General features: G+C 35.4%; 2 protein-coding genes across 2 annotated transcripts in view; both read right to left on the bottom strand.

Annotated features, from left to right (window-relative positions):
• Nucleotides 1-6,436: 6,436 nt before the first annotated feature.
• LOC136851428 (transforming growth factor-beta-induced protein ig-h3-like) overlaps nucleotides 6,437-15,558 on the bottom strand; it is a 164,638-nt gene continuing 155,516 nt past the window's right edge. Inside the window, 10 exon segments of the mRNA XM_067125512.1 lie at nucleotides 6,437-9,292; nucleotides 9,433-9,603; nucleotides 9,971-10,095; nucleotides 10,575-10,771; nucleotides 12,114-12,229; nucleotides 12,994-13,131; nucleotides 13,661-13,870; nucleotides 14,647-14,815; nucleotides 15,137-15,249; nucleotides 15,252-15,267. Coding sequence (XP_066981613.1) covers nucleotides 10,044-10,095; nucleotides 10,575-10,771; nucleotides 12,114-12,229; nucleotides 12,994-13,131; nucleotides 13,661-13,870; nucleotides 14,647-14,815; nucleotides 15,137-15,249; nucleotides 15,252-15,267 — 1,011 coding nt within the window. The 3' untranslated portion in view covers nucleotides 6,437-9,292; nucleotides 9,433-9,603; nucleotides 9,971-10,043.
• LOC136851060 (uncharacterized) lies at nucleotides 7,322-9,862 on the bottom strand. Its single transcript, XM_067125030.1, has 3 exons — nucleotides 9,839-9,862; nucleotides 9,433-9,603; nucleotides 7,322-9,292 (listed from the first exon to the last, which is right to left on the bottom strand). The coding sequence occupies exons 1-3, from the start codon at nucleotides 9,860-9,862 to the stop codon at nucleotides 7,322-7,324; spliced, it is 2,166 nt and encodes a 721-aa protein (XP_066981131.1).

Genomic DNA, 15,558 nt, shown 5'->3' with positions numbered 1-15,558 from the left:
TAAACATTGGTTATCTTAACCTACAGTGAAAGCAAACTACAAATCTACAAATGGCAGTGTTAATCGTTGCGTAACAATCTTTATTACCATACAGTAATGCAAGAAGACACTTCTCCCGCGTTGGTGAAATAGACCTTGCATTGTTTGGCTGTTATTAATGAACGAATTATTTTTTCCATAAACATAAGTTATTTTCACTCCAGACTCCCATGGCAATGTATACAGTTTTATTTTTAAATTTTTTTGCATATCTGACGCCTGATTTCCATGGCAATGTATACAATTTTATTTTTAATATCTGACCTTCAATCCGAGGTCTTTATCTTGCATGGAAGCACAGGACACTTTCTTCTTTATTTCTTTCTTTTGAAATAGATGTATCTTCAGTCTTACTAGGAACATCAGATATATTTTTTACAGATCTACTCATAATTAACTTTCCTTTTAACAAGTCAGAATTCCACAATTTCAGCAGTATATATCCATTATTACTTTAAAGATTTTCACGAATCCAGTGGACTGGTTTTACTTTCATTCTTATTCTTCACTTGAAAAACAATTCAGCGATAATTATGTTCTTCAATGGATCTAATTAAGACATTTTCATGAGATTTCGGAATCTCTCCTCCTTCCTGTATCAAATGAACTTATTATAATTAAGCTCAGTCTAACAATTAACATATGTCTGGTTAGTTTTTGATTTTTTTCTCCTAAAATTTTTACTCGACATTCGTTACTTGGTAAATATTTATTTTACTTCATTTTTTAACTTTCTGTTTTAAATCTTAAATTTTAAATGTCTAAAAAATTACCAATCCACCAAATTTTCCATTCACAGCAAAATTATCAATTAATATATATGGTTAGTTTTAATTTTTTTTCCTAAAACTTTTACTCGACATTCGTTAATTGGTAAATATTTATTTCACTTCCTTTTTTACTTTCATTTTAAACTTTAAATTTTAAATGTCTAAAAAATTACCAATCCACCAAATTTTCTGTTCACAACAAAAAGAAACCTATCCCAAATTCCACGAGTTAATTTCTGAATTTTTAAACAGTTTTTAAAAGAATACAAAAAAAAAAAAAAAAATTTTTTTTCAAAAACAGTTTTTAGAATAATAATTTTTTTTTTTTATTGATTTAGATGAATTTTTGCTTTCAGACGCTTCCTCTTATTTAGTTTTGGGATATCTGGACGTTCTGTACTGACCTAGAAAAAGGAATAAATGTGTGTTAGATAAATAAAAAGTCAGACTGTTTAATAATCATAAAGGACCATGGAATATCTTTAACTGCATTTTATTTAACATTTATTAATTTTTATTTCTCTTTATCTCTAAGATCTCTAATTATCTGTTTATCACTTTTAAATCATCATGCAAATGTGTGTAATTCAGTTTAGCAATTTTATTTATCTTGATTTTTATGGGCAATATTGTCACAATTGAGATGAAATTATGCTTAATCGTTTGAGCTTTAAGTTAAGATAAGGTTCATTTAATATCATGTGATTTATCATACTACTTCTAGACGGCTACAGTTTATACAGATATTTACCTCTGTATGTATATATATATGTATATATATACACATATATATACACACCAGCATTATATAAGCAAAGCAACAGTAAAAAACTTTGATAAACTCCTACCTTGAAGCTTTTCTTCCTCGTACTGTAAGCTTCTAAAGCTTACAATACCGCATCGCACCTTCTTTGAATTTGCAAGCAATAGTTTTAATGAGAGCAGCCAGTGTTATTCATTAGATATTTAATTAGCTTTCTTATCCAACATTTGAATGTAATGTAAAAATACTTACTTCCCAGTTTCCAATTTATATTTTGCCAGCCACTTTTCCTTTGTTGATCAGAGACATATACAATGCATGCAGTTAATACAACAGTGGTAAAAAAAACCCACTGGAAACAACAACAGTTATATAAAATTAAATCTTATTAAATTGATTTACTATAAAACTAAGAATATTATGAATATAAAGTACAAATCACCAACTTTCCATTACAGGGTGTACCAAAATCTTAAAATGATACTCCAAACTCAGTTTTCTGTACAAAATAACCTATTTCTTGTTTACCACATTCAGTATACCTTCAAAATCCCCCCCCCTTTTTTTTTAATGAAAGGCACAACATAATGAACCCATGACCAATTAACTTTTAGCCTATTTTCCATTTCCTTGACAGTTATCATTCTGGTAAATGACCGGACTTTTCTGAATGCATTCTGGTAAATGACTGGACTGTGCTGAATGCATTCTGGTAAATGACCGGACTTTTCTGAATGCATTCTGGTAAATGACTGGACTGTCCTGAATGCATTCTGGTAAATGACTGGACTGTTCTGAATGCAATTTACGTTTGTCACTTTTGAAATATGAATGATTCACATAATTCATATACATATTGATATATGGTTAATGAAAAAATGCACGGACTGCTGTTCTCTCTTATTGTGAGAGATTGCAAGCAGTCTTGCAATGGAAACTAATCTAAAAGAAGATTTATGTACATATAAATAATGCCCCAAAGTATAGAAATTAGTTTTTTAGTAAAGGATAACTGGGAATTCTATATTAGGTCATACTCATAATAATTACAATAAAGCTTAACTGATAATAACTCTCATAAGTAAATCTAAAAGGTGATACTGTGGTTCACATGTATTTATAAATAGTTAAAATCTCTAATGCCGTTTTGCTAAAAAACACTCACAATGTCACGTTTAAATTGCTGTTCACTGACAATTCACGATTATGTCAAGATATCACAATGTTTGCACTAAGAAATATGAACATCGAATGGGCAGTTTCTCCTAGGTAGAGTTCTGAGAGGAAGGAGGTTCCAGGGCGCGTGGGGGGAAGGGGGTGGTTAACGACCAAATCACCGAAGCACAGGCTTGGCTATCGTTATGCAATTCCACACTTAACTGTCAGTTGCTCCAAACACCTCAGTTTCCTAAACTGTGATGCTCCAACTGCATCTGTCCTTTTCTCAACTGCCTGTGAAACACAACTGTTTTCAGCTAGCCCTTGCTGCATAGGCGCCATCTTAGTCTGAAACACCCACAAGTTCCCCAGAGAAACTGCTAACTCGCTAGTCTCGTATTTTTTAAGCCTAAACACTGATGAGAGACACTATTCAGACGTTTGATTGTCTTTTGTTTTCATTTTTAAACTCCTGTCAATAATACAAATGGTAAAAGTCCGTTACCGGTCCGAACTCCAATTCCATACGAGGGCTAGTACTAAACAGTGATTCATGTACACTGTTTTGCCGTGTTTAGTACTATCCCCTGGGGGGTCAAATGTATCTCACCATGTTTGGTACTAGCCCCTGGGCGATCAGATTTCCCTTCAAATGTCCCTAAGTGCATTTGGCAAAACTGAAACTTAGAAAAAATCCTCAATCATTTACATGTATTTTGTTTTTTATTGTGATAAATATTAGTTTGCAAGAATTATGTATAAAGAATATTTTTCTCAGTTTTTATGAAGATTCAAGAGATATAGTAAAAAAATCGAGTAGAGATGTTCGGACCGGAAATGAACATTATCCATAACAGTTCACAGATATAATCATGGTTTTATAATGACCATCGTAAGTGTCCTTTGTAAACGGATGTGGGCCCAAGAGGTCCATATGTTATGGTCCCCCTAAAATTCTCGCAGGTAATGTAATCTTCTATGACCGATTTAAAGTCGTTTTCTTTATATATTAGACGGGTGACCGAGTTCGTATATTGCCATCTCGCACTTCTTGAGGTCCTGCTGAGATTTCGTGTTTTGTTGAAGAAATGTCGGGATTCATCAATTCTAAGAGGCATCTCACTTAACGGTAATTGTATTATGCTTGGGTTTAGTAGTTTTAGCTATATTTTGTCAATAGAACTGTGGAATTACTAGTTTACTCTCGTGTGTTTTAAGGCTTAAGCTACTCGGTTCCAATAGACAACACACATGGGAAAGTGACAAATGTTTAGAAAGGTTTTTAACAATGAATTCTGGGTTTATTTGGAACATGGAATGTTTCTCGTACTACAAAATCTGTTTATCTCAGAGCATTTTGTCACAATATTCATGTGTATTTGATATACCTCTGGCAACGTTGACTGCCTTTAATTCTACAGTATGTTCAAGACTTGAATATGTTTGCTCTAAAAATACTAGGACGTATGAAGGAAAATAAATTATACAAGTTAAAAAAAAGGTTGTCGGGTCCATCTATATAACTATCAACTTTCTGAAAGCTTAAAAAAAATGTACGAACAAGAAAAAGTGATATTCGTTTTGCTTTCCTTGAATTTCCATGTTTTGTTTCAGTAAAGTTCATAACATGTGGTGCTGATTTATACATATAATATTTCGCACAAATACTTCAAAATGATTGTATTCTTACAAGCAATAACTAAGTCTTTGTTAGACATTACTTAAAGGTTCCTATATTCTGTAAGACTACTTTGTATATAAGAATTTGCTGATGATGTTTTGGATGCTTCTCCTAAATATAATATTGAGGGCATACCCTCTCAGTTTTTAAAAATCTCCAACCTCTCAATTTCTTCTGCACTTCTTATATGGCTGCTATCTTCTCTCACACTAATAACGACATTACTTATAAGCCCAAATGTTTGTACAGGCCTATTACTAACTCTCTTTCAACATGCTAACATTCATTTCCATATCACCAGTTACTGATGTATGCTTTCCAAAATTCAGCCACTCATACTTGGCCACTTTATGCTTTTGTTTTCCCAAAAAACTTTCACCTACTTTTGCAGTCCTTTCTCTGATTCCTCTTATCACTTCGTCATTGAATATATCTTAAGGAAATAAAGACAAAACTTGCCAATGTTCATACTAAGTATTTCATGCTTCAGTCTGCATATTTCATCCTTATGACTCTACCATAAGTTTTTTTTAAGGTTCCTGTATATCACAGGTTTTTCTCTTTCCCCTCCAACATCTGGTTAATAAACATTTGATCTATATCTATCTACCTACCTACCTACCATTACCTATATATATATATATATATATATAATATATATATATATATATATATATATATATATATATATATATATATATATATATATATATATATATATATATGTATATATGTACTGTGTTTGAAATGTGTGTGCTGTCTTGTTTGTCCAAGAGACAGACGATGGAAGAAGCCATGTACACTTATATGGCAAACAGAAAAAGTGAAATATAAAGAAAAGCACCTACTTTTGCATACAACGCCATTTACCCTAAAACAATCAGCTTCCATTAGAGAGGAAGCCCTTCAGAAATCATCATCCATGTCAGCATTACAACTCTTGAAGCATTATGTGTCTGAAATTACATTTGAATACGAATTTTCCCTTGTTCTTTAATTGCAGCTTTTCTCTCATATATCACACACGTCGAAGCACTGATTAAAAGCCTGAGGATGTGACCTAATGACTATATATGTACTTGGTGAATATAAAGTAAATTGAGTTCACATAGTATAAGTTAGGCATCATATGGAACAAAACTTTATTGATTTGTCCCAGCTCCACTCAAGCATATTAGTTTTTGTTGATGTAAAATGCTTGCAGATTCTTGTCCAAGATTATGGTGAGTCAGATGTTATAGTACATTGCTTAAGAATCCTGAAAAAAACTAAATTTTCCAATAGAAGAATCAGATTCTGAAATGTATTTGATATTTGTACGTCTATGGGTGTCTAAAAGCATTTATTGGATGAACTGGCCAGCAAATAATTCATTTTATCTACATAATATGGCCGAGTTAAATCTACAGTACTGAGTTTCTTCACTAGAGATAAGGAAACCCCCCCTCATGTTAGGATATCTTAAAGCATGTTAAGTGGGGAGCCTACTGCATATAGAACTGGTGCCATTTTCACCTCATTAACTGACGTATTTTGTAGCATGCTGATGTCCTACAACTTCCCAGCAACAATAAACACTTCTATAACAAGGATCCAGAAGATCCTACAAGTCAAAAACCCTACTGATAATATATACAAATCAGACAGGTATTATAAGGATGGAGAAGACACGAGCTCTGAGGAACACTTTCATGGCGTTGCAGTTAATTATACATGTGTCTATATATATACATCATTAGAATGTTATTTGTTATCGATGTTGCTGCAGCTGGGGATCTGTTCGTCGAGCTGGAGTTGCTGAAGATGATGTACACTTCAAATGTAAATAAGCAGTTAGCTCACCGAGCGGTGGAAAATGGGCTGCCTGTTTTGGAACGCGTCGCGAACACGTTTCAGAACCCACCTGAGCAATGGCGGTGGTACAGATATCATTGTGGAATTGCATTCATTCCCCCTTATAAGTCGGGGTACGAATACCGATTAGTGCAGTGCGATGGAAAAGTGCAAAAGTCAATGAGGGTTAGGTGGTTTTTTACATATTTTATTAAAGATTAAACAATACACATTTAAAGCACCATATTATAATCATCTGTCAGCATACAGAAAAACATCTCTCAAACTTACACATATAACACATCAACTCTATTATACAAACATAAGATGCTACTGCATATCCATCACACACAACATATAGATTATTTTGTATACTCTTGAACACACTTGAAAAATAAGAATAAAATCTCTACATGATAACTCTGCCGTTTCACAGTCATAAGTAACCTACCTCATTTTGTTTGCAAGTTAAAAATGCGATAGAAATCAGTAAAGAAATAACAGTACAGGACAACAGAAGAGGGCAGTGATTTGGCTTAGGCCCAGATTATGAAAAATATCATAATACCTTCGCGAAAAAAAAGAGATAATGAACTAGAACTAAGCACTTCGTTTCGAGGAAGTCAGCAAATGAATCACTTTCAAGCTTCTTGTGTGTCAACATAGCCAAGGGCTTCACTGTCATGCACCTGCAATATACAGATCAATAGTGCACCTCATTTCTTTATAGTATGGTTGTAATGACTCAATAATGGAATCTTCAGATTTAAGGCAGCGGCTATAATAATTCTTTGACTGATATTTTTTTTTAACAGCTGACATTTAAGTAATTCATTAGCTGGACGATTTGTTTTTCTAGATGGATGTCTCAAAGTTCGTCACTTGTCAAGGAGAATTTCTATCATTCAGGGATACTATATTTTTACGTCTACTGAATAACCTTTCAAATTTAATTCGACTCAATGTCAACAATAAAACTGATGAAATAAAATCACGGTCATGAGTCACTTGCTGTCAAATAATCACCTATGATCACTAACTGTTCAGATAAAATTTGACCGGGATTGAGTTTCCAATCTACTGGCTGACTTGGATCTTGCGTTTTCCAAATCTATGATTACGCCTACGACCACGACCTCGGCTGCCCTTCTTTCCTGCGCGCCTTTGGTGACGCTTGCGACGCAAGCGGCGGCGCAGAGCGGCAGCTTCCTTTTCACTGAACGATAACTCACCTCCTCTAGTTACTCCTGCAAAGTCCGTACCATCAGCAAAGTCCCTATCTTCCTCTCCTGTGAAGGCGTAAGCTGAAACAGAAGATGATTGGTGTTTACCAATTCGACCAGAGGCTGGCCAGCCATCGACTGGGAATGTGTACGTTTTCTCTTCCTTGTAAAGAGGCTTCCCCCCACCTGCTGGATATGTTACTACAGAACTTGTCACACCAAACTTCCTCTTGCTCGTAGTAGTCTTTCTGCTTGTTACAATTCCCTCACCATCTAAATGACTGCCTTCTTCGTGAGGCCTAATCTCTTTAAAGTGTGATTCATGTCTGTATTCATATGAATTGCCACCAACTCCATTAACTGCATTTCCCTCTGAGGAGCTATGCCTACTTGTCCCCATGGTGAAAGGTAATGGAGATTCTTGATTAACCTTTTCCCCATCTGGTCCTACTTCATTACCCACTGTGTCAGTGTGTCCTACAACATCATGACCATATGAATGTCCAACATAACTAAACCTTCCACCATCAGGGCTAACTGGGCCGACAGTGTTTTTGCGATAGGTTGTGTTGGTGACAGTGTAAGTTCTTTCACCAAAACCCTCTGGGATATTGAAGTGAGAGGGGCCATCATGCGTTAGTGAGCCACCAAAACCACCAGATTGATGATAAGTATATGACCTAGAGGAAGAAGAGCTGCGACTACCACTCAAGCCAGTGCCAGACCCTTGGGTTTCAGAGTACTCAGAACCAAATCCCCCTGATCGCCTTGAGGTTGATTCTGAACCACTCTGAGAGTTAGAGCTAGAACTACTTGAAGCTTTAGAACCTCTTCTAAAACTGTCAGCTATGTCTATGCTTGAGGGTTCAGATGATCCCTGTCCAAAGGAACCTGAGGCCTCATACCTCGTCCCTGTAGCTGAGAAACGCCCTGATCCAGTGGAAGAGGAGGGAAGGGAAGAAGAGGAAGAGGAGGAAGAAATGGAAGCTGAATCTTGTGAACCATCAGAGTCACCCCGAACAGGCTCATCATCTTCGCTCACTGTTTCACCAAAAGAGCTAGTCCAATATGAATTAGAAGAGGAGGGAGAAGATCTGGAGGAGGGGTAAGATGAAGAAGAGTAAGACCCTTCACGTACAGTATAAGTACCTTCTGTTTTATCGGCAGGCTTATAAGTACGGTATGTAATAGAGTGAGAAGATGAACCAGAGTTGTCTGTTAATCCTGGCTCAGTAGGTTCATTAAAAGCAGGGAAGTCATAATGGTCCCGTTTGGCATCTGGAGAGCTACTTAGGGAATTGGATGAGGCCTCTGATTCACGTGCAGAGAATCCTAAGCCTTGCAGGTGAGTCTCTTCTAGAGCAGTGGAATCGGGTTCAGAGGCAGGGTTACTCCTTGAGTCGTCTAAGGAGGTGCTTGCAACAGTGGTGGTTACTCCTGGAGAGGAGGAGGAAGATGCATTCCTCCTTCTAGAGATTCCTTTAGAGGTCCTCCTGCGGATGGCACTAGCTGTTGACACTGTACCTTCTGGGTAAGTAGATTGCCGTCCACCAGCTGTCCTTCCATGAGACTCAAAGGAAACGGTCTTCTTGTACGTTCGGCGAGAAGACTGCCTTGATGACGTAGAGAATGTTGAGGAAGAGGAAGAAGAGGAGGAAGATGAGGAGGATGATGAGGAGGATGCTCCATTGCCACCCCTGCTATAGGTAGTGACTGTCCTAGTACTAGAGTAGGTGTAGGTATTGCCAGGTAAGAAGACCTTGTTGATGACATGTATTACTCCATTGGCACTCATGTGAGAGCTCGTAACGGCTTCATTGTTCACCTGAAAAGAGAAGTGGGCTGATAAAAAAATCAACATCCCCGTTAAGGTTAATGAAAAGAAACAGACTGTTCTCATCTTAATAATACATGATATATATTGACAAAATATATTTCATTTCGATTCTAATACTTCACACCCACAGTCAAGACACCATCTGGTGTTTTCTTAACGTCGAAGGGTCCAGCCATGCCATTAATGGTATACACGAGGTTCTTCTGGAAAGAGGTTTCTGGGAACATGTTTACAGCAATGTGGCTCTTGAGCAGCTCAGTCGCGTACTGATCATCATTCTTGATTTTGTCCAGTGTTGCCTGTTGGAAAAAATTAAATAGATGCAAATATATATAAAAAGCTTCTATTTTTAGAAAAAATCTTTCAGACAGAACCGTTGGAAAATACAAACCAGATACAAATATATAGGAGGCCTCTTTAAAAGAAAATCATGTCAACAGAACTGATAATAGATAATGGAAAACTCTGTGCAAACCAGTGACTCATCTGATGAATTTACTCCCTAAATTCTTTGGCAGTGCATTGAATTCTAACTTTGATATACATATACAGTTCCATAACACCAATCAAGCTACTTATTCGCACCTAGATACTGTGACATGAAGACTAATAACTCTTACTTTTTACAAGCCAAGAGTCACTTAAAAACTTTTGTGGGATCCTTACCCTGTCCAACGTCCGGAATGCTGCATCGTTGGGAACGAAGAAGGTATAGAAGGACTCGTCCCCGGGACCCAAATCAAGGATGCCATTTGGAATGGAGGAGATCTTTGCAAGGCTTCAGAAAGATGCTGCAGCAGAATTTTAAGAGTTTGTTAAAAGCTAGCCGTGCATGTATCAATATATATATATATATATATATATATATATATATATATATATATATATATATATATATATATATATATACATATATATGTATATATATATCGCTTATATGTCACTGAATAGTGTGTGACAGTATATTCAGTTAAAGTCCACAATGTGGCCTTAGCTGATATATATATATATATATATATATATATATATATATATATATATATATATATATATATATATATATATATATATATATATATATAATTTTAGCTTTATTAAGCTGAGAAGGGTTAAAGTGAAAAACACTTTTAATGCCTTTAAAAATCATTTTAATAGTTTTCTACGAGAACATCTTCAAATTATACTGAATGCACAACACCAATGACAGCAATAATAATAATAATAATAATAATAATAATAATAATAATAATAACGACAGTAAAGTACTTACTTGAAGTTCTGACCCTGGATTGACCTAAGAATGGCGAATGCTGATTGGTTGGACGGCATGATGACCTTGTTGATGATGTGGATGACTCCGTTCTGTGCTTCGATGTCCCTCTCGGTGATTTTGGCGTCCTCTACGCCGAGGGCACGACGCCAGACCTGCAGGCGCACCGGATTTTCCTCGTCTAAGGACATGATGGCCTGAATTTATGAAAAACAAAAAGGATATGACGTTTGAGTTCGTAGAAAACGGAGAAATGGTTCACAGAAAACGAGGTATAGGTTCACATAGAATTCAGCATTTAGGAATCGAAATGTTTTGGGATAAAGTTGGCCAGTGTTCGAGTAATAAATAGATAAATTATAGTTTTGTTATGCATCAAATCAAAATTATTACTTTACCTATAAACTGTTAATAACATGGTATATGACTTAAATATTCTGTTCAAAGTATTATGGTATAGCTTCAATTAAGGCGAAAGTACAAATAAGCAACGTTTTAGAATTAAGTATTATGAGAAATGAATAAATTACAGTTTTTTTATGTATCAAATCAACAACAGTACTCTACCTGTACCATGTTAATAACATGATTGTGAAATATTTTGTGCAAAGTATTATAGTATAGCTGTAATTAAGACGAAAGTACAAATAAGCAACAGTTTTGAGAAGATTTTACACAATTTCTAGACTGAAATGTTTTATGCCTTTGATCAAAGACGGGCAACAGACTCGAGTGACCATATTCCTGTAAGTACAATGACTTCTGCAGTGACTGCAGTGGTTCTCAGCCTTTTTTAGTGATGGCACCCAAACTAATGTAATCATTACCATGGCAACCCTTCTTCACCATCCCACCATATCCCATGAATTAACTTCTTATTTAATGAATAAAACTATTATCCATACTATATATATATATATATATATATATATATATATATATATATATATATATATATATATATATATATATATATATATATATATATATATATATATATATATATATATATTAAAGTACACACACTGATAATAATTATATGAAGACTTCTGCAAACTATTTTTTTTTAACAGATGTTCACTGAGATGACTTAGCCCAGAAAAAATTCATGACAACCTTACGGCACCCTTAGGCACTGTCTGTGGCACCCGGTTTGAGAATCACTGGTCTACCGGGTAACTCTGGGAAAAAAATACAAAATGGAAAGTAACCTGGTTGTCTATCTCTTCGTCGGTTTTGTTCCAGTCCTTGTGTGTGCGTGAAAAGAAACACACTGGATGACAGGAGAAATCAATCAAATAAACGAATAGAGAATTTCTGTTTACACAAAAAATGGTAGTTGTATATACATGAAAGTGTTATCTGTTTACAAACAAAACAACCATATATATATATATATATATATATATATATATATATATATATATATATATATATATATATATATAATATATAGAGAGAGAGAGAGAGAGAGAGAGAAAGAGAGAGAGAGAGAGAGAGAGAGTTCGTGAACTGCAATGGATACCACCATTCACATACCTGATTATCAGTGATGGCGTTGGTCAGGTGCCTTCCGTAGGATCCGTGGAATCTGACCAATTGCCCGGCCATGTCCATGTCCCTTCTGGCCTCGTTCAGCACCTGTGAATCCAAGGCTAAAAACGGAAGAAAAAACAACTTTAGACTGTTGATTTGGTTATGGCAATATCTCATATGTAGGAAGCAGTTATAACTTCCTACAAAATCGAACGATACAGGATTTTTTGTAATGGAATTCATGAAAATAAAAATGATGGTGTCTAGGATACTTTTATACATGGAATGATTGAAGAAACAAAATCCGCAGTTATGTATGGGTACGTACATTTAAAAATAAATCTCTACAGAGGGCTTTTGGGAACCTGTAGAGATTTAGTTCTAAATATATGTACCCATACACAACTGTGGATTTGTTTCTCCATTTCAAAACTCATGCTACTATGAGTATCTTTTAATAGTTTTCTGTGTAGACGAAGGAAGCTGTAGATGCTATGAAAGTTTTCCACATAAGACTTTCTTTCAATTTAGCAACTAATGAGTGAAAGAGAAAATGGCTATCAACCAATTCTTCTTTGAAGCCACCCCTGTATGGAGGAAACGGTCGAAAATAAGAAAATGGGGATCTTTCTAGACACTGACCCCCAGCAAAGTTCGGGGGTCGTTATCTAGGACTAATATTTCTTGGGGGTCATTATCTCTAAGATATTTACAGTCTTTTGTTTATATTTTTACTGTCATCCCCAACGAGCTTGTGCTAAATACGCCGCAAACGTGGATACACACCGGGTTAAAACCCTTGGGGGTCACTGTCTAGGAAAGATCCTAAAACTGGCAGACGAAATGGTCAATAATAAGAAAACAGAAAATCAAACTGACTTACAATACCAAGCAGCCTCGTCTGGGACGAAGAAGGTGTAGTCTCCTGTGTGACTGAGAGTCTCTTCCAGACCAGCTTTCTTGACGAGTTCCACGAAGGTGACCAGGTTTCGGCTCTCGGCCAATTCCACCAGGTTCTTGGCTGCAAGGGAGGAAGCACCGGGCTCACAAGAAAGGAGAATTGCATGTGGGGATACCATACTGAATTATCTTGAAAATGATATAACTATCATATATATATGAATATAGATAATATATATATATATATATATATATATATATATATATATCTTATATATATATATATATATAGTGTTATATAGGCTATATATATCGCAGTTATATATCAACATATGTGTGTGTGTGTGTGTGTGTGTGTGTGTTACTAAAGGACCTCATTCATCCACTGGATGGTATCTAATGGAGTATTTATTTGCGAAAAGTTACCAAGCTTGAAATTGTAGGCAAAAGTCCACATTTTCAAGAAATCTTGCTAAGTTTTTCTGAATAAATACTCCATTAGATAGCCATCCAGTTTGGAAAGTGAAAAGGCCATTTAATAATTCTATTAATGCATAGAACAATTGTGTATGTGATAAAAAGTTGATATATGTGTGTGTATGTATATATGTATGTGTGTATACATATGCAATACATAATAGGTTTCTTACCTCGATCGGGAAGCAGGACATCGTCAATCATGTGGATGATTCCATTCTTGCCCAGATTGAAGTTCCCCCTGAGCTTGGTGTTCTCGACGTAGGCTCCCTGAATGTCGCAGTTGAACATCAGCTTGTTGTTCGAGATCGTCCGGACTCGGTGCTCCCCAGTGATGGCGGACTCGCAAATGACGTGTGGGATCACGTGGTTTTGGAGGAGTGCTGGGGAGGGAGTATGGTTTGCAAATGACTTTGAAACTTGAAATTGTAGTTATAATGAAAACTGACCAAGATAAAATCTTGCTAAGTTTAGAATTGCAGAAGGTGGAAGAACAGTATTTGCTAAGTTTAGAATTGCAGAAGGTGGAAGAACAGTTTTCTAATAATCTTTAATAATACATATATAATAATAATAATAATTAATAATAATAATAATAATAATTATTATTATTACATATTATTATTATTATTATTATTATTATTATTAATATTTATTCAGAGGAAGAGATAAACCCACCACCAGGGGCCATTGACTTGAAATTCAAGCTTCCAAAAGAATATGGTGCTCATTAGCAAGAAGGAACGGGAGGTCAAGAGAAATCTGGAGAGAAGAGATCTAGCTTAATAAAAAACAGAAAAATAGATTATTAATAGATAAGAAATAGATAAAACAGTCTTTTGAGACTGCACCAAACTGAATATTCAAAAAGTCTAAACAGATGAGTAAAGCAATGGAAAAGAAATCAGTAATGTCTCTTCTGCCAAATGCATTTACTTATCCATCTTTCCAAATTATCATAAACCAAGAATTCAGTTTACTTAAAACGTTAGGAAAATGACTGACAGTAACTTATTCATTAGTCATAATGAAGAATAAAAATACTATAAAGAATCAAAGTATTACCTAATTTACTTAAAACTTTAGAAAAATGACTTGAAATAACTTATTCATTAGTCATAATGTACAATAAAAACACTATAAAGAATCCATGTATTACCCAGTCTGGCCTCTCGGTCATTAATGATTTTCTCTCTCCTGGATTCTGGAAGTTTCTGGAAGGCCTCATCCGACGGTGCCAAAATGGTGATGGACTCCTGGAGTGTTCGCAGGACGTTGATGTAACCGCTCTTTTCCAGGATCTCAGCCAAAACGGAAAATCGACCGTCCTGTGAGCGGTAGGAGCTGTCAGCCAATTGTAATTGCAAATTTTCCCAGAGGGGGGTTCATGGTTAGAGTAACTGAGTCACCAATGAAGCCTTAAGGAACATCTTTGCTTGCAATGTTGACTTTCCAGTTTTGGATTTATGGCAGAATTTGATTGTGGTAGATATGTCTCAATTCCAAAATTATTTGGCCTTTAAACCCTATACACATTAAATAGATTCTTTTGAGAAACAAATACAAAATTTATTTTCTATTTCCAACATCAATTTAACCTCAAATGCTTTTTTAAAATTCAGACGAGACTTGCTTTTCAGCATACTCACATTAAGAACCATGTCTGCAACATTTTGCAATATGCCAACATTGGGGTCGAGGACGCTGTCAATCAAATGGACGACTCCGTTGACTGCCTGTTGGTCTTTCCTTACTAGCAGGCGCAGTTGATGGTAGTCATCTGTTTTGCAAATGTAAACAGGGGAATAAATTCTGAAGAATGTGTCCAAAAGAAGTATTACATTCATGTGGGTATTTCCAAGCCTTAAAGTTACAAGTCTTAGCAGTGCACATTTGTGTTTAGTCAGTAAGTTTTATTACTGGTGTGTGTTTTAAAAGCTAACGTGCTACTTACTATTTAATTGAATATACAAGAATAGTCTATTCAATTCTAAATAGGCCAGTGGAATAAAGCAGGTTCTAAATACGAAACTCAAGAGTCCTTGCAGAAGTTCACCTTTTTGCAATGCTT

This window comes from Macrobrachium rosenbergii, chromosome 23, assembly GCF_040412425.1.
Source record: "Macrobrachium rosenbergii isolate ZJJX-2024 chromosome 23, ASM4041242v1, whole genome shotgun sequence".
Taxonomy (NCBI): domain Eukaryota; kingdom Metazoa; phylum Arthropoda; class Malacostraca; order Decapoda; family Palaemonidae; genus Macrobrachium; species Macrobrachium rosenbergii.
This window is presented reverse-complemented; position numbering and strand designations above follow the sequence as displayed.